The 20,083-nt window shown below is 34.7% G+C and overlaps 1 protein-coding gene across 5 annotated transcripts in view; it reads right to left on the reverse strand.

Annotated features, from left to right (window-relative positions):
• PMS1 (PMS1 homolog 1, mismatch repair system component) overlaps positions 1-20,083 on the reverse strand; it is a 63,995-nt gene that overhangs the window by 35,244 nt on the left and 8,668 nt on the right. For 4 of the 5 annotated variants that reach the window (XM_016215163.2, XM_016215295.2, XM_016215223.2 and 1 more), the window contains 2 exons: positions 10,709-10,811; positions 5,033-5,196 (listed from right to left, as the gene is read on the reverse strand). In XM_016215163.2, coding sequence (XP_016070649.1) covers positions 5,033-5,196; positions 10,709-10,811 — 267 coding nt within the window. Of the gene's footprint in view, positions 1-5,032; positions 5,197-5,621; positions 5,631-8,821; positions 8,999-10,708; positions 10,812-20,083 lie in introns of all 5 variants that reach the window. The other variant, XM_087819707.1, reaches the window with a different exon arrangement.

The raw sequence follows: 20,083 nt of genomic DNA on the forward strand, positions 1-20,083 counted from the left end.
GCGATGTAGACTCTCAGGCCCTCCCTGACCTACTGAATCTGCATTTTTAACAAGATTCTCCAGTGATCTGCATGCACAGTAAAGTTTGTTTAAAGCACTGACAGGAGACCAGGAGAGAAAATGGACTGCAGAAACACAAGTATGAATACTAGGAAGCACTAAGATTAGTGATCATGAATTTAGTGGCACTAGTCAGGAGAGATGTGTGTTTTCTTCTAGCTATGTTCAGCTGTACTAATTCAGGCACCAAAAAGAGATGGATTTAATCAGCATTTGGTTAGTCAAACAAGTACAGTTTAGTGAGAGGGGAGCAAGAAAACTGAAATAGTTTCCAAGGAATGCTAATTATGGACCATGTAATTTAAGCAGGGTAAGGAGAGAATTGAGAGCAGGGACAAGAAATAGTTAAAAGGCAGCAGGATCAAGGATCAGAGGTTCGATAGAGTCTAAGGATTGTTGCAGGGAGAAAGCTGCTGGTAGAGAGTAAAATACTTAACATTGAAATTATGGAGGAAGTGCAGCTTTTGCCAATGACTAGGTCTAGAGTTCAGTCACAGGAATTAAATGGCTGAGGAAGGGTGGAGAATAAAATCCCTGAAGAAGAGATCTGAGAATCTAGAAAAATTTCTCTGACTATACTCTCCACAACCCTGGCTGGGATGGGAAAAAGGGTGTGCCTTTTCAACATTGGTCCAATTGTGGGCAAAAGACTTCTCCTTGATTCCTCATAGCACAACTGAAACAGAACTGGGGTTCATATGGAAAATAATACAATAATTAATAAGTAATAACACAAGAATCAACTCTTTCACATACTCACAACTGTAAACCTACCTTGCTTCATTATGTAATATTTCATAGAAGTTAGGTGAAAAGTAACTAAAAGAACTTAATAAAGCAGGCCCTGGCCAGGTGGCTCAGTTGGTTGGAGCATCATCCCATACACCAAAAGGCTGCAGTTTGATTCCCGGTCAGGGAACATATCTAGGTTGTGTGTTCAATCCCTGGTCAGGGCGAGTACGGGAGGCAGCCGATTGATGTTTCTCTCTCACATCAATGTTTCTGCTTGTCCATCTCTCTCTCTAAAAATCAATGAATATATCCCCAAGTGAGGATTTAAAAAAAAGAACTTAATATAATGGAAGAGAGCATGAGAACAATTTAAAAAATTTAGTTATCATTAATTTACAAGTAGCAAACCAAAAAATAAACAAAAAAAAACCACCCACCCCAAGCAACCAAGCAATATGATTTATAATCAGCCCCAAGTTAACTTTAAAATATATCCGAAGATTACAAAATAAACTAATGAATAAAATAACTAATGAACCAGAGGCATGGATACATGGAACAGACCGACAGCTTTCAGATGGGAGGGCTATGGAAGGGACTGGATGAAAGAAGTAAAGAGATTAACCAAAGAACATATATGTATAGCCCATGGATACAGATGACAGTGTGGTAATGGCCAGAGGGAAGAGGGGGGGCGGGGGCTGGGCAAAGATGGGGGGATGGGGACATTTGTAATAGCGTCAACAATAAAGTTATAAAAATAAATAAAAATTGCTCAGCTTCTTAAAAAAATAATAAATTTGAAGAGATATCTGCCTTCATTAATTAAAAAAGGAACAAAACAAAACAAAACATTAGAACTGAAAGAATAATTTCTTCATAAGGAAGGAGCATTTAAACCACAGTCCTAAACTGATGACTGTTAAGAGACTGCATCTCTGTCAAGTATTTCCTCCCCTTATGTCATCCATGCAAAATCTTTATATATTTCCTGACTAATGGTAATAAAGACATTATTGGTGACTTAGATGCCAGGATAGACCATAAATTACCACTTACTTATCTTTAATTTATAATCCAATAAATGAGTCCCTTCTTTCTCATTCTTGGCTACCCCCCCCCCCAAATCTTTTGACCACCACCACAAAAGGGTAGCCTCCTAGAGACCCCAAAACCATGTTAAGAGAGGGAGCCGCCACAGTCACTACCAAGTCTCCACTGCCAGTTTTCTGGGTTTCTGTTCCTGGCTAAGGCCCTGCCTCTTCCCAAATTGACGGAAACTAGAGATTCAACCCTTCAAAGCTGTGTCATCATTCTTCCAAACCTCAAAAATACATAAACTGATCCAAATAAACTTTAGCACTCATGTCACATATAGGTGGGGTATGTGGGAAGTCATTCCTTCAATTACTTCTGTTTTGAACCAACTAAAACCTTCTTATATCAATGATATCCAATTCATCTTTTGCAGTACCAGTGGGCTTCTAATTATGAAGACAAAAATTCAATTCCAAACAGTTTTTAAAACTATAAACAAAATTTTTGGCAAAAGGAAAATATTCACAAAAAACAACTATGAAGTATGAAAGTATCTCTTATCTGAACACATACGCTTAACATTATGTTCTGAACTTAGTGATTTACTGACTTATTCATGTACATATGAAACAGCCAAGAATACTAAATTGGTTTCAGATATTAGCACACTGAGCAAAACTTCTAATTATGGAAAATAATTACTTTATTAAATAAAAACATTTGCAGAAGGACTTTATAGGAATTCAGTTATTGCAACTAATGCTGAAAACTGTAGTGCTCATCCTAAGGAATGGTTATAGCATTTCTCTAAATAATATCTACTTTAAATAAACTCACTGAGTCCACTTGTAAATTATTTCCCTGTGGCAGTCTCATTATTCAGTATGCTTTCAAGGAACATGATGATGAAAGAAGAAAAACACCTCTTTCTAACATAACCATACTGGCAAGAACATCGACATTATCAGTATTCAAAGAATGTCTTGGCAGGTTAAACCTTCATAAAAAGAAGGAACACTATCTAATCCAAGATGTCAAAATAGCAATAGTACTTCTCATATTATGTGTAATGCGATTGTTTGTTTCTAATGCAAAAAAAATTTTCAAAAAGAGAAAAGATGCCGATATTGCCACGTTTAAAATTTAAGCAAAGGCAAAAATATTCTTCAGAACAGCACATAAAATAGGATAAAAGTAAGCACGTTTAAAAGAAAAAGACTAGGACCAGAACTGTACTCTATGTTCAAAAAGATTTAAGAAAATGTGGCAATATTATTTAGGAAAGTTTAACAATATATTTTAAAATTTGAGGCATAACAGCACTATTAAGAAACAAAAAGTAAAAAAACAATTTGTACTAAGAGAAAAAAGCTTGAAGATAGACGGCTTGTTGTGATCTAGTCCATGATTTCCTTGTGTAATAATAGCTGATACCTAATTTTACTGTAAGACTTTTGATAGTCTTGCATTACTTTCATTGTGTAACACTCTCAGCATATTCTCCAGGACTTGAAATTACTGAAGGTCACTGAGGAACTCATGTTTGCTCAATATAAGTTCAGATATGTTGTCCTCTAAAAAAAATAAAATGCCGTATATTACAAAATCCTACTTTCCATTCTCAAAAGAAAATGCCTATATTGATGATCTTACAGTAGCTGAGAAAATAATATAAATTTATCCAAAGCTTACAAGATAAATATACTTGACTTTACTCATTTCCATTATGTGAGGCAATAATCTTGTTTTATTCTTCAATTATGTTTTCTCTTACTCAACTTTTCTCTTTAGTTGTACTCACTTCTATAAATACACGCTTCCTATCTTAATATTTTACCTTTTCCATCTGTTTTCTCTTCCTGATCATTGTTTCTTCGGTCTTTGATTTTTTCTTAATTGGTTACATTCAACTTTCAATTACTAAATGTCGTTTGGATCAAGAGGTCACAGGGTTATTTATATTAGCGGAATGAGCCTTCATCCATTAACATCCTGAGGAATCATAGCATGGTAGAGCTGGAAGGGATCTCAAGGTATCATTTGGTTGCGCTCCATGCCAGCAGGAACAGGTGGTTGACTATTCTTAATGTTTTTTTTTTTTCTTTTTTTAATGGCCAAAGACTTTTGTCATAAATATTCTGACATAGCTTGGTTTAATACAAAATCTTAACATGTAAAAACACATAAGAGTAGAAAGAAAAAAGGATGAAAACAGTTCTGACCTCAGCACTGTTACTTGCTGAAAAATATAAAATTATTCCTTTGATTGCTCTGAAAAAACAATTCCTTTGATCACTCTGAGCTTCAAGTTCCCCATACAAATAGAAATAATGCTGTTTAATTCACAAAGTTACTGTAAGTGCTCTGAAACCTGGGAAAAAACCTATATAATGTACTGTTAAAATGGGAAGCAACACAATAGTGTCAAGACCTGCACTCTGCAGGCATCTTAGTTTCAAATCCCATCATGATTTAGCTGTGCAACATGGAGCAAAGTATTGAACCTCCCTGAGTTCATTTCAGAGGACAACTGCAAAACTGGTACGTTTACCCCACTTGATTGTTGCTGTGGATTATAGGAATTTAATGTACCTACATAGGTCTTGGCATTATGTAGGTCCTCAATAAATGTTAACTCCTTACTCCCCATCAGACTTCCACATTTCTACTGTGTGGTTTTGCTCTCCTTCCATTAACTATTTCAAGGTACACATGTGAAATTTTATGAAAAACAAAATAATTAGAAATTATATAAACCTTTCTTTCCCCTAAGATTCATCAAGCAAAAAAGAGTTCCTCATTAGCCCTGCTTTGAAAAATGGAAAAAAATGAAGTAGAATTTCCTTTAAAAAACAAACTCTTCCAAAGAAGGAACAGTTTAGAATAGATGATGAAAAATGTCACCAAATTGTGAACTCCTTAAAGGAAAAAAAACAAGTCTTTATTCATCTTCATATTTAGGAAGCACTCAAACATTTTTTATATGGAGAAGTCTGTTGGTGGGATCTCTAATCTTAGAAATTACAAAATGAAAGGTTCAATCAGATTTTATATAGATATTAGGAAACAGAGTAAAGACTATTTACTAAGATTAAACAAGTGAGGACAACTGTTAAGACTCTTTACATATCTAAATGATTTAGATAAAATACATTGTCCCTTTAATATATCATATACCAAAAAAATCTTATAAAATGCTTACCTTGTTATGTATAAAAAGAATCCTTAAGTCAGGTTTAAATACTCCATAGCTTATGAGGAGATCTAGTACCTTTTTTATTTCATCTTTACATTTTTTAGCAGTTGAGTAAAATTGCTTTCTTACAGGTAGATTCTTAAACAATCTTAAAGCAGTTACAGTTGTACCTGTTGGCAGATAAATGGAAAGCATATTTGGATGTGGAAGGAGCTTCAGATCTTTAAATCCATATACAATCAGTAAATAACCCCTTCTATCACTGAAGGCCAGTCCTCCTCCAATTTTGGGAACCCAAAGAAGACTCAACTTTGCAAGCTATTCTGATCCTGTGCTAGACTCTTCTACTTGTAATAGGACTGACTTGCTAGGTATGATTTCTTCTACGAGATATAAGCAAGAATAATTGTATTTCTAGCACTGCAGAGAAACATTGGCTCAACAGAATGTAGTTTCTTAAGAATTCTGTGATATTCAAATCACCTGGGGATGATGCTTATTCTACACTTTAAAATATAACATATGGGTGTCTACATAGCATATGTAATAACCTTAATTATTCCACCAAAAGCTCTTACCTGAAAAATCTAATTGCCTGATTTAACTTATCCTCATCTTCTGAACAAATATTCAAAACAGAATATTTTTTTAAACTGTGAATTTATTTAACTAAAAGTTGAGTAAAAGTATACAAATTTATACTGCTTCAATATTGGGTTCATAATTAGCTTTGTTTAAAAAACACAACATTAGGACCATTTTTTCCTCCAAATTTTTTAGCATAACAGTTGTTTTAAAAGTTATCTGCTGCCCGGCCGGGCGTGGCTCAGTGGTTGAGCGTCGACCTAGGATCCAGGTGATTGGGGTTCGATTCCTGGTCAGGGCACATGCCCCCGTTGCGGGCTTGATCAATGACTCTCTCATCATTGATGTTTCTATCTCTCTCTCCCTCTTCTTTCCTCTGTAATCAATAAAGATATATTAAAATATTTAAAAAAAAAAAAGTTATCTGCTAATTGAAATATCTGGGTCATCTGAGGGTTTGCTTATATCAACTATTTTTTCTTAGTTATGGATCCCATTTTCCTATATTTATGTCTCACAATATTCTTATTTTTGCCAGACATTGTGTATAAAAGAACAATAAGTAATGAAGTTGATAATACTTTCCCCCAGAGAAGGCACTTCATTTCCTCTGTCAAGCAGCTAGAGTGAAGAGCAGATCTCTTCAATATAATCAGGAGTTTATCAGTGTTGGCGCTCAGTTGCCCATTCATTTAGTTCCAGTTCACTTCCAGTTTCTAATGTCTTGAGGATAGAAACAAGTATCTTCCCTCTAGCAAGGCTTTGGGACCTAAGCACTGCAAAACTTTAAGATTTTTCTTTCTCTCTCTAGTTCAGTCCCAACTTTCTTCGTCACTTGCTTACTCAGTAAAAGTCCTGATGAGATTTAGGCATCTGTGGTGAACTAGCTCTGTGTTTGAGGATCCCATCTTCCAATCTGTCCCATAAACTCACATGTGGCTATTAAAAGTTCAGCTGGTTTCTCCAAGGGCCATAGAAGACCCCCTGCCTATAGTAGGCCTGCTCTTTTGTCTGCTATGACTCCAGTCTCAGTTAATGTTCCCAGGGATGCAAGTGGCCACCAATTTCTTCTTGTCTAGGAAGCAGTCATCTTTCTCTTGAACTTAATTCATTTAAACTTTGTGACACGGTTCTTCAATAAGTTTTTAAAAATACAAGTTTTAAAAATTATGTGTTGCCCAGCTGATGTGGCTAAGTGGTTGAGCGTTGACCCATGCACCAAGAGGTCACTGGTTTAATTTCTGGTCAGGGCACATGCCTGGGTTTCGGGCTCGATCCCTGGTGGGGGGCATGCAGGAGGCAGCCAATCAATGTTTCTCTCTTATCAATGTTTCTCTCTCTCTCTCTCAAATCAATAAAAATATATTTTTTAAAAAAATTATGTGTTTTTCTCCTCCCTGGTACATAAAGAGCAATGGTACCTTGAAATCTTCTACATCCATCTTGCTGACCATCCCTTCTGGCCTACCATTTTCAAACTCAAATGTTCTTTTCTGAAAAATTTGCTAACCTTCCTCTTGGCAGCTAGTGGCTGCTTTGTATTGTCATTACTTATTTACTCATCTGTGTTTTCCACTGGCCTGTGACAAATATAATAGTATATACTGTAGTTGTGAACAGTGTTAAGGAAGGCAGAGCAAAGTCAATAGGGCAAAATATAAAAATGTTTATGAAAGGAAAAAGTATATGTTGATTTTTTAAAAATATGTTATATATCAAAGACCACACTATACCTAATCCATATATTAGTTGATAAATAACTGCTTTAGCAGCTAAAAATATTTTCTCAGAGTAAACTAAAAATTATCAATAAGCTAAGAATTATATGTTGGAATAAAACTTAATGATGGAAAACTCTGCTGATTCCAAATGAAATATATAGCCTTAAAAAAAAAAGTACTAAGTAATATTGGCCAATAGGGAGAAGGCCCTTGTAAACTATCATATTTTACAAGAGAATTGCTCAGCTCTCTAACTTTAGCACATTCTACAAACACCAGAATAAAACTGCAGTCCTGTGATATGCTCCCTGTTATATTTTTACATGACAACTATGTTATGCCATTTATATAGGCAGCTATTTATGTTCCTAATGTAAAGAGGTATGATTGCTTGAATATATCAGAGTCTCCTTAAACTATTTAATAAATATAGTTCCATTCTCAAGCTTAAAAAATCTTTCAATACATGCACAATCACACATAGCAGGGATTTACAAAGAACACGATGCTCTAACAATGGGGTAGGGAAAGGAAATACTCTGATCAGAGTACTTTAAATATACTACTTTTGATATCTGAGAAATTCCTACGACAGAAGTAGTACTAGGAGGTGTTAAAAGAATTTTTTCCAGGAGAGTAAATCAATTTAGAAAGCTTAATACTGATTATCTAGGGTAAAGAGAATAGAAGTGATGACAAAAAAGATACGACTAAAACAAATAATTTTGTCAGAGTACTTGGTAAAAGAATTTAAAAGTCTTAAAATAAAAGTGAACAGAAGTTAAGAGTAATTTTAAATGACATACTGTTAAACACATAAATCATTTAAAATAGCTAAATTGATCCATAAAACAAATACCTACACTAGAACTGGAATCTCCAGTAAGCTATTTTTAAACATTTTAAAATATGTTTTTTAAAGGGGTAACAAATTTTCCAATGCTAAAAAAGATTCTGTTGTAAGTTGTCCCTGCATCTACAGTTAGGCTATCTACAGGTGTCATCCTATCAGATGATATGAGGAGTAACTGCTAAGTAAGGATGTTTACACCACAGCAGAAATTAATCTACAAGAACCCTAAATGCACAGGTATTAATTAAGATGGTTGAACTGCAGTTTTATCTTACACAGAAAATATTTAAATGGAAGCTGAATGACAGCTGGTGGTGAAATGTGATTCCGTGATTCAATCACTCACAAACTATCAGCACTAAGGCAATATAAATGTAAAATGCCTTTGAAAGTGTTTGTGGATTTCCATAATATGTCCACCTAGAGCAATTTGAAACAAAGGGCTTCATTTTTGTGTTGTTTTCCTAGACAACCGTAATTAGGAGAAAAAAGTGAGCTATGAAAGGCAATTACTGCTAGTTTAGCAACGATTGGCTTTCCACGTCTGCTGTTCTTAAAGTAAAAGAAATATTGCTAAAGAAAATAAGGTTCACTTATTAACTGTAGAAATTCCTTAATATGCATACCTGATCTCACTTACTAAGAGAAGACACAGGTAAGCAAGAACAGAAAAATCAATAAGAAAACAAGCAAAGGTCAGAAAATTTCCATATTTAAGAACTGTTATTTCATAGTTCTCATGGAGATGAATACAGGAAAGCATGAAAAGTATGAGTGATATAAAGCCACTGGCCATCCAGATTAGACTGGCTACTACTAAGATAAAAATAAATACATTTAAGTTTTTATAAGGTGACTAGATTACTTCAAAGTACTCTACTGGATGGCCACTCAAATATCTCCTAATGGTTTCCTAATTTGAACTTCTAAGAACAGGGGTCAGAACATTTCTGGAGAGGAACCATATTTAAAAATGCCTTGCCCGGCCGGGCGTGGCTTAGCGGTTGAGCGTCGACCTAGGATCCAGGCGATCGGGGTTTGATTCCTGGTCAGGGCATGTGCCTGGGTTGGGGACTCGATCCCCAGTCAGGAGCGTGCAGGAGGCAGCTGATCAATGACTCTCTCATCATTGATGTTTCTATCTCTCTCTCTCCCTCTCCCTTCCTCTCTCTGAAATCAATAAAGATATAAAAAAATAAAAATAAATTCAAGCTCACTTGAATTAAAAAAAAAAAAGCTGCCCCTTTGTCCTAATCTTCCATATATAAAAATAAAAAGAATCACAATCTATTATTTTAAAATACATGTACAATATTATTATACATCAAATTAATTAGTATTTAGGTGAGCTCATTTTTATTAACTGAATAAAAGAGAAAAAATGTTAGTGTGTTTTCTTAGGAGTTCCTATTAACTCCTCCATGTGGATACAAAAATGTTAATACTTAATGGGCAAAACTAATCAGTAACTAATTGGAGGTTTATAATAAAAGAAAGAAGAGAAAATTTGGTATCAGTGTTAAGATACAAGAAAATAAATTTCAATGAAGACAAGTCATTTAAAAAAATAAATCCAATAATTTAACATTAAAACGGGGAGAGGGGGGATCACCAAAAAACACAGGACTTTCATAAGTTACAGGGACCACAAAATTAAAAGTAAATTTACAATACAAATTGGAGAAGGGCAAACAACAACAAAAACACAAGTCCCTTTTCAGATCTAAAAATTCTTTTGGACATGGCTCTAAAGAGGTCATATCTTTAATATTTTCTCAACTTTAAACATCCTATTAGTAGAATTTAGCAGTATGAAAAAGATTAAAGGATGTATGTGAAACGCAAGCCTGAAGACGTTTTTGTTCCCCCTTCCAGGTAAACAGTAGAGGTACTTAGAAACATAAGATGTCAATTAAAATATAATAAAATTACTTAAATGTATAAAACACTAAAAAACTAACCAATAGCAATAATAATTAATATATTTATTTGCTTTAAATAATACAGAAAGGGAGGAAGTGGGTGAGGGTATTAGACAAAACATGAGCAATGAGTAAATAATTGTTGAAACTGAGTAATGGATACACTATTCTATTGTATACATTTTTGAAGTTTTCTCTAAACAAATATATTTTAAATCATTTATTTAATCATATCTGATGGTATGGTTTGTTACCATGATTAACAAATCAGTGTTTTAGTAAACTCAACAAGATAGTATCCTTCATATATAAAGACAATAGCAATCCAGCAAGAGTAAAATAATTGCTCTTACAGTCTTTACAGAGGAGTAACTAATCCATGTTGGGGCCCAGAGTCTTTCACACAATTCCTCTTGAGACGAACTCTAAGTATTTAGGAGACTGGTGGCTAAAATACAGGCTGAATGTTCACTTGGAAGTTAAGTAGCTATTATCTGGACCAAACCCAAAACAATCAATATATTTAAATGCATGAAGAATTTTTTTTAAATAAATGATTAAGACAGAAAAGGCAAAGAATGCTACAAAGCTACTCTCTTACCTTGACCAAGATGTGAAGGTTTTTGAGAAATTATGTGGCCACTGCCATCTAAAACATATTGAGTGCTAAAATTATCAGCAGCTGTCCTAGTTGTAATTAAAACCTGGAATTAAAAAAAAAACTCTAATAAAATAATGATTTTTGCAGAGGGCTCATTCTCAAACCGTATTTAAAATAATAATCATTTATTCACAAGACTGAAAAGTCTGACTTAATAAATTCTTATGACCACTTCTCTTGTAATATTCCTTAGAACTACACTAATAAGCAATAGGTGAGTTATGTATTTTTTATGTTAAATCACTCATTTTTGAATATTTTACTCTAATTAAAACAACTGTAAATAAATCGAAATATCTGAAATGGCTATTTTTATTATATGCATTATGTGACTTACATTTGTAAAATCAAATACTTCAAATGCATTAGGAAAGTCTGTTTTTTAACAGACTATTCTCATAAATTTGTTGGTAAAGTAAATAATCCTTTTGTAGTGATTAAAGTGTATAAAACTGCACTTCTGTATTTCAAGTTAAACAGTTCAAAAGAATAAAAACACAAAAATCAACATACATATGTATGGCCATTTTTTTCTTAAACCCAAGCTTTGAACTCACTTGTTTAAATGTAAAATTTTTATTAATTAAAAAAAGTTTAGCATTAAAACATGCAAGTATAAAAAACGATTTAATTCAGTACGAAACATTTCCAAAGATGTTACAGTCATAGAAATATAAACTTAAGAAGGTCTGCATTCTCCCTCAGCTTTCTATTTACCTATCTCATGAGATTAGTAGGCGAGGATAACAATAGCAAACCATATCCTTGCTAGAAAATACCATAGATGGGGAGTGGGGACTATGGCAAGGAAAGCAGGGTAGATTCATAAAAGAGGAGCCTCCTCACACTTGTGGTAAACAATGATGACCCAGAATTAGTAGCAATCTGTCTTGGCCATCCTTAGACTGTGCAGAGCTGATTATCTTAAAATAAATCTATATAATTTTGGAAAAAGCCATAAAAATCTAACTCTCCTGCTAGAACTCAAGTAGGTCCAGTTGAATCTACATCTGATGGTTCTGTCACTCTGTCCTAACCATGCACTGATTTACTGCAGGCCATATGGCTTTGTGGAACTTGTGGGTACCATGTAAAGAACTGCAAAGTCACCATGAAAAAGTATGGTTTCTCTTGCTGACAGTACTAGTACAGTCTACTAGATTCTCTCTGAAGGTGACATCCATAAAATTCTTACTAGGGGCACTGCGTCAAGCTGCTATTTCTGTGATAACTGTTATCTAATAATCTAAAGTGATTATTTTACTTCTTTCAAAAATATATTCCATGGTTCAAAAGTTGTATAATTTAAAATTTTCCCTGATGACTAATCTTAATCTTCCCTGCAACATCATAACTCCAGTGGTTCCAACAGTGATTTCTTCTAGTAAAGTTTGTCAAAATCAAGACGACAGATTGCTAGAGATTTTCTTTGTCTCTAATTACTCCATGATTGTCCCTTTAAAAACAATTCTACATTTAACCAACCACTTCTCCAAAATGCCAAGGTCAACTGAATTCTATTTCTATTCTCCAAAGAGCTAGCCACCTGACCTAAAGTTGGTGTCACTGAGCAAAGACAGCCCTGGAACTCCGAGTTCTAGTACTAACTCTGCCAGTGGCTTGCTAGATGGTCCTGAATAAATTACGCTATCATCTTTAAGGGGAGGGTGATGATAAGATGAAGATGATGCTAATACTTCATAAGGTTACACGTGTTTTTGCTTTAACTACGTCAAAGTACTTTACAGATATTAACTTGCACATCCTTCAAAACATTAATGAATAGTAAATATACTCCAGCCTCAATGAATAAATTGAAGTATTAAAAAGTAAAATAGGGGTCAAAATGCAACGTTTATGTTAAAGTAAAAAAATAAAACACAATATTATTTCCAACATTAACATTTAAAAAATTAGAATTTGTAGGGTACTATGAACATTTATTTAGATAGGAAATGCTCTGCAATTCACTACTAAAGACAGTGGAAGATAAAACGCATAAGCATGTTTCACAAATTCATGAAATACAGTGTGTTCTTCAGAGGAAGGAATTGTATTTCAAGAGTTCATTTCATCATATGACCTGTGTCCTGGGCAGGAAACCTTTTTTTGGACCAGGCACAGGTTCAGAATGTGTTAGCAGTCTAGTAGCTAGCATTTGAACCTGCCGTAACTCCACCTCAGAAGCATCTCTAATATTACAAATTATTACTGGTGCCTCTTACTGGAGACATTGAGGAATTGTGGCAGTGAATGAATCTAGTGGTGTTAATAATATATTTAAAGAATTTTGAGGAGTTTATTTTAAAAGAAGTTTTAGAAGTTCTTAGAGTTTTATTAGTTATCAATTATTAAAAACTGACTCTGGTTCAGTTACTCAGTTTCAAGAAATTATAGTACTATTACAAAGCTAAAGTTACAAAAACAGCATTTATAGTTTAGATAAGCAGTTTTTCTCAATGTTATAGATAAAATGTTAATTACAAACTTAGGATACATCCTGGTAATTCTTGCAAAAAAATCCTCTTGACAAAAATTTATTTAAGATAATTGTGTTATAAATTTTGTTTTTGTTTTACTGACTTTTGGAAGAATGCTGCACAGGAACATGGGTCTAAAAACTGAAGTAAATGGTTCTCATGATCCAACTGAAATATGGATTTTGCCTGGATGACCAAAATGTCTTTTTCTTACTGTGTTGAGTACACCTGCGTGTCTGTTTAAGCACTCTGATGTCAGAACATTTTCCCAGATACCCCACTGTGGGAGACTGGCAACAGAGATCTTGGCTCTGGCTTTTCCCTTTTCAACAGAGTTCTATTAACTGTGAGGAGACTGTGTTTAGGGAGCATAATCTTCAAAAATCCTGTGCCTATTCTAACTAAAGCTCTACCACCATGGCTCTAAAGGACACAAAAAGTACCCTACACTGTGAAGCAGGAGGCAGGAATCATCAGAATGAGAACTAGGGGCTTCCTTCTAGCCCTTTACAGCTAAGTGGGCCCACTAATAAGGGAGTTTCAACTTCCATCCTCAAAACAGAACCACTTAGCTTCTCATTCTGCTCCCTTTAAGCCATGGAAGTTTAATGTAATATAAAACAATAACAAACCTACAGGTACCATATTAGCTCATCACAAAATTATGTATAGTGAACTTAGATCAGAATAATACCCAGCTTACTGTCACCACTTTAAGAAATGCTGAATGAATAAACCAATAAACATGAGTATTATCCAGAGGATGGCGGGCATTCTTCTAATTCTTCTGAGGGAAACAAAAGGAAAAACAAGAATTTATGCAACAAAATAAAGAACTCTGGTGAAAATTAGAAGGAATTTACCTAGGAATGGCTGTAAAGTTTTAGAAAGTATTTCCCAAAAATATTGAGGAATTTGCATAAACTCTGAAAGTTGGGGTGAAGTACTGCTTGCCAGCAAGGAAATGAGCAAGGCTGATGATACTATCGCCTATATGATACAGCCGCATACTACTTTCCACACCAGAGTGAAAATAACTTTCAATGTATGGCACATGACAATATTCAAGATACTATAATGTGTGTTATTATTTCCTTTGACCCTCAAATTATTATCATCACCTTATAAATTAAAAAAGAAAACGACTCTCAGAAAAGTTAATCTGTTTTATGCCTTTGGCCAAGTCTCTTATTCAAACACTTAGGAATGAGAATTAGCCTTCTGACTCCTAGTTCAGTGTTTGTTGTGATTTTTCAGAAAACAAAACTATTCTGTATTCCTCCTAAAATTGAGATATAACTTAGCCTTCACTTAAAATCCAATTCAAAAAACTTGTATGAGTTTCTTAAACATTCCTTTGGAGGGAAAAAAGATCATTTTTAATGTAATGTATATAAAACATCTGCTTATAAGCAAATAAAATACATTTTATGTTTTATTATATGACAGGAGCAATATATATAATCTTCATAAAAAACTTTATGAGTAAGTCAAAACAGGATTTCACTCTCTAGCTCACTCTACTCAGTATGCTTAGAAATTAGTACCAGAAATTTAACATTGAAGAATGGCAAACATACCAAAATTATTACTCTACAAACAATATATTTTAAGAGAAGTAATGTTTGATGATATCATTTAAAGAAAACCATTATCAGCCAATTTGTGCCAGTCCCTGGTATATTCACCATAGATTATGAAATCAGTAATTCCATTTTAAAGTAGCAATAGGATACTTTGTAGATATAAAGACAATGTTTTACTTCCTTGGACTGTTTAATTCTAAGATTGAAAGTCATTTTACTATTAACCAACTAAAAAACTGCCCATTCTTTTAAAGTGTATAAAAAATATAGATGTATTTTAAATTTCTCAAGCCAATTTTGCTGAAAGTTTACTTTTTCTCATTTTTAACTAAAATTACTAACACCCTATTTTTTTTAATCCTCACCAGAGATATGTTTATTGATTTTACAGAGAGAGAAAAGGGGGGGAGAGGGAAGGAGGGGAAGAGAGGAAGGGGGAGGGGGAGGAAAAAGGGGGAGAGAGGGGAGAGAGGAAGAGAGGGGAGAAGGCGGAAGAGAGAGCGAGCACGTGCACGGGAAATATCGATATGGGAGAGAAACATCAATCAGTAGCCTCTCATACCACCCCAACCAGGATCAAACATGCCCTGACTAAGAATTGAACCCACAATCTTCTGGTGTATAGGATGACGCTCCAACCGAGCCACACGGCCAGGGCTAAAATTAACATCTTTAAAGTAACCTAACAAAAAATAATTTCAACAATTGGAGTTTTGGGGAATAGCTGACTGATATTGTGCAAAACATTATCTCAATTACATACAGGTAGGGGCAAAAGTGAGTTTACAGTTGTTCATATGGAAAATAATAACAGCAATTAATAAGTAATACAAGAATAAACTCTGTGTTTTGCATACTCACAACTGTAAACCTACTTTTGCCCCATCCTGTATTATCAACCTAATGAATTTGAGATGATTTACATCTGTATGACTTTAAAATTATCTGCATCAGTCAGTGTGGCAGATAAAATAACCGAATCATTAATTTTTATTATGTAACTGCAATCTCTATCCAAAAATTTTCAAAATAAACTGGAGCCTTAAAATAAATATTCAATTTCTATAAATAAAACTTCAATTTTGAGTGGTGAAGAATATTCATTAAATTTAAAAGCAATCCCCCCCAAAAGTAATCATTAAGTCTTCCTGAATAACAACATTTATTTTTAAATGTAACTGACCTTAACAAACATATATTACTTTCTGTATTTCTGAAACACTATTCAGAACCTTCCCACTTGACTTCTCTTTGATAACCTACCTATTGGGCTTACCACTGCAGGCCTGGGATATTTATTATTTAAATGTGAGGTACTATTAAACTTATATATACCTTTTTAACCACCCTAATAAGAAGGTAACATGACCTACTACAGAAAACTCAGCACTGGGAAGCATGAAATTGGAACTGAATTCTTGGTTTCACCATCAACATACTATCCCTAAATAAGGAGCAATTTTCATATTCTATTTACTTCACTATAAACAGTTCCCCCGAAGTAAACTTCTTAGCACAGCTTTCTACAGACAAACAATGAAATATTAACTGACTGATTATTAGACTGTGTTTTAAAGCTGGGGTGAGAAGAATTGGCATTTGGTCTTCACAAGGCTTCAGTTTCCTTATCAGCCTTACGAGATTGAACCATAAAACCTCACCATAGGGTGGCTTACAAATGAAGTAGACTGAGATGAAGAATAGTGAGAAGGACGTTTACTGGGGAGTGCTCCTAGGATGATCTCCTGTGGGGGCGGGGCAGAAAGAGAAGTGGGGCTGTGCCACAGACACAAGGCTCTGGGGTACTCCACTACGGTGCTCCAGGGCACAGATAGCATGGTGGAGTTGTGAACTGGAATAGGGCCTTCACAGCCCCTTGTCAACCGGTATTGATGCAGATGCCTTGTATAATGTGAGTAAGGTAACTCTCTTTAGCTGAGGTAAGGGCAGTTTCCAGTGGGAGACTCAGCGGTGAGCATTTAGTCGCCAATACTCTTGGTAGCTGGGAGAATGAGTGTTCAGTCCTGAAATGGGGATCTGGGCAGTGACTAGGGTCTATTACTACTACCACCAAAGTTCTGTATTTCCTTTGGCTTTCAGGCAAAATCAAACCTAAATCATAAAAAAAAAAAATTGTCTGTGGCAAAACAGTATATATTGTAAGATGCCATTTAGATCAAGTTCAAAAACAGGTAAATCTATGTTGATATAAGTCAGAACAGCTATTACTTTGAGAGTACTGACTAGGAGGAGGAATGAAAGAACCTTCAGGAGTGCTGACAATGGTCTATATCTGGATCTGGAGTATACATATGTAAAAATTCACTGTGATGTGTGCTGTGTGTGTGCAAGTCCGCATGCATGTATATGTGGGACACGGGGACACACACACACACACACACACACACCTACTTGTGGTTCTCCCAAAGATTTATAAGCAGAGATTCCATAAAATGCTGTTAAGTATTTCCTACAAGCATTTGACATTGCAATGTGAAAAACTGAACATAATTTTTTAAGTTTATAGTTTTCTATTATTGTGGTACTTTGACAATTATTTTACTCCTTTTGTAATTTTGATGAGCAAAATTATTTTAAGTATTAATATTCAGGGCATTCAAATACCTCAGAAAATGAAACAAAAGACAAAATGATAAACATAGATATCAAGTGGGTTCAAGTAATCAAATAAAGAAACCAAACAGAGTACTACCAGATAAAGACTTGCAAAACAGCCATCTAAAATCAGAACTAGTGTAGATTTGGATAAATCATATGGCTTATGTATAAGTATAGTGCTGCCACCTAGCAGACAAAGCTAATAATGACTAATTTCAGTTTTGAAAGCTTATATACACCTTAGAAAATAGTGAAATACTAAATTATATATTTTTCAACAATACTCTGCCAAAATAAAGCTTAAAGACTACCTGCCAAACCTGGACAACAGCTAAAAAATCAAATACTTATGTTATCAAATGATATGATTTCTAAAATAGCCACTGAGAGCTTAAACAATAGTACTAGTACTGGGAGCTTCAGAGGTTCTCTGGTACAAATCCCATCCCACTTTAAAAAGACTTTTTGCAAGATCTCAGGGCTATAGGTTCCCATATACACTCTCTGGGGAGAATGATGGGCAATGCCCACTTGTACCCTCTGGATATTCTTCCCTAAAATCTCTTTGGAGACTCAGTGAACTTTAAATAAAACAAGTGCTGAGAAAAATAACAGAAGCACAGGGTGTGCTAGTTTAGGGATAGAAGTTTTAAGCAGAGTGCACTTAAGGAATGACAAGGTCTTTCCTCCTTTACTGATGTCTGAACACCTGGCTTCTAAGCAAGGGCCCACAATCCTCTGTGTTAGAACAGCAAAACCGGCCACTCTAAATTCCACCTCCTCCCCACCCACAATTTTTCTTTCTTATTTAGGTATCACCTTACAGAGGCCCACCGTCACAGAGTAAATGAATACCTAGCTGGAACCCTATCCACAAAAATGGAGAAAACCTACTCTACGACAATACTCTAAAGGCAGAAGGGCAGAGTGAAGACCACGATAAGCCTGGAGAATACATCACTGCTGGGGAGACTAGGCTACTAAATAGATGTCCAGAGACCAAATGAGGAGATAGAAACAGTATCTTCTGTCCATGACATTTTCCTGGATAATTAGGTATTAAAATCCTATCATTTTATTGCATCTGAGCATTCTCACCTAAATAGGGTCTGCTAGCCTAAGCACAAATGAAGGTTTACACTGCCACTGGGCAAATTTAGATAGCTAAAAAGATCCTCACAATTACCAGGTCCCTCACTAGCACACATTTACCATCACTCTAAAAAACAGAACCTAACACACATAGACAAACAGTACAGCACAAAGAACAATGTGATAAAACATAACTGAGATACATGCAAATTAAGAGAACAAGGTTCTAGATGAGCTTTGCCACAAAATAGTTGTGTAATCTATCGCAGAGGCCATGAGGAATAATGTGTACTAGACAATGAAGTGAGTCAGGCAGTGAACTGGATTTATAAACATTGAAAGCACCTAGCCATCAGTCAGGAGAGCAAAATTCTAAGATCCAAACTGCCTCTAACTACTAGAAGTTTAGGCCAACTCAATTCACATCTCTAGGGCACAATCTAATTATCTGTATTGACTACATAGAGTGGAATTTCTATGTTTCTCAATGAAAGGGTTTCATAGCCAAGTAGATGGCAAGGAAATGCACCTACTAAAAATCACCAACCTTAGAGATTCACGATACGCTTTAATATAGTTAAGGCTCTGAAAAGTGCTTATAGTTAAGATATCCATTTTATTTTATTGAATACATTTTTTCCAGTGGGCCAATGGGTCATTAAAACACTTTTTCCTCTTCTAAATTAGAAACACTGCAACACATACTTTGCTGTTCCTCAAAAAATTAAACAGAACTACCATATGACCCAGCAGTTCCACTTCTGGGTATATACCCAAAAGAAGTGAAAGCAGGGATGCGAGCAGATAGTTCACCAATATTCATAGCAGTATTTTTCACAATAGTAGCTGAAAGGTGAAAACAACACAAATGTCCATCAACAGATGAAGAGATAAACAAAACATGGTAAAAAAAATAAACAAACAAAGAGCATGGTTTAAACATACAATGAACTATTATTTAGCTTTAAGAAGTGATGAAATTCTGATACACATTACATGTGCAAACTCTGACACAAACTAAGTGAAATGAGCTAGACACAAAAGGACAAATATTGTATGAGTCCATTTTTGTGAGGTACCTAGAATAGTTGATTCATAGAGAGAGAAAGCAAAATAGTGGCTATCGGGGAATGGGCCAAAAGGAGAATGAGGATTTATTGTTTAATGGGTGCAGAGTTTCAGTTTGAGATGACGAAAAAGTTTTGGAGATGGATGGTGGTGATGGCTGCACATAATGTGAATGTAATTAATGCCACTCAATTGTACACTTAAAAATGGTTAAAATGGCAATGGAAGGAGACTAGACTTTAAGTGGTAAGCATACAAAAGCATACACAGAGATGTCCTGTTATAAAATTGTACACCTGATGTTGACCCAATAAATCTAATTTAAAAATGGTTAAAATGCCAAGTTCTATGTTATGTATATTCACCACAAGAAACATACTTTTTCCCAAATACTATTGACTTAGTCTTTTCTTAATTTTAATATTCTGTGACTATAAAATCACTAAAATAGTCAGTATAAATTACCTTAC

Source organism: Miniopterus natalensis, chromosome 8 (assembly GCF_054644295.1).
Source record: "Miniopterus natalensis isolate mMinNat1 chromosome 8, mMinNat1.hap1, whole genome shotgun sequence".
Taxonomy (NCBI): domain Eukaryota; kingdom Metazoa; phylum Chordata; class Mammalia; order Chiroptera; family Miniopteridae; genus Miniopterus; species Miniopterus natalensis.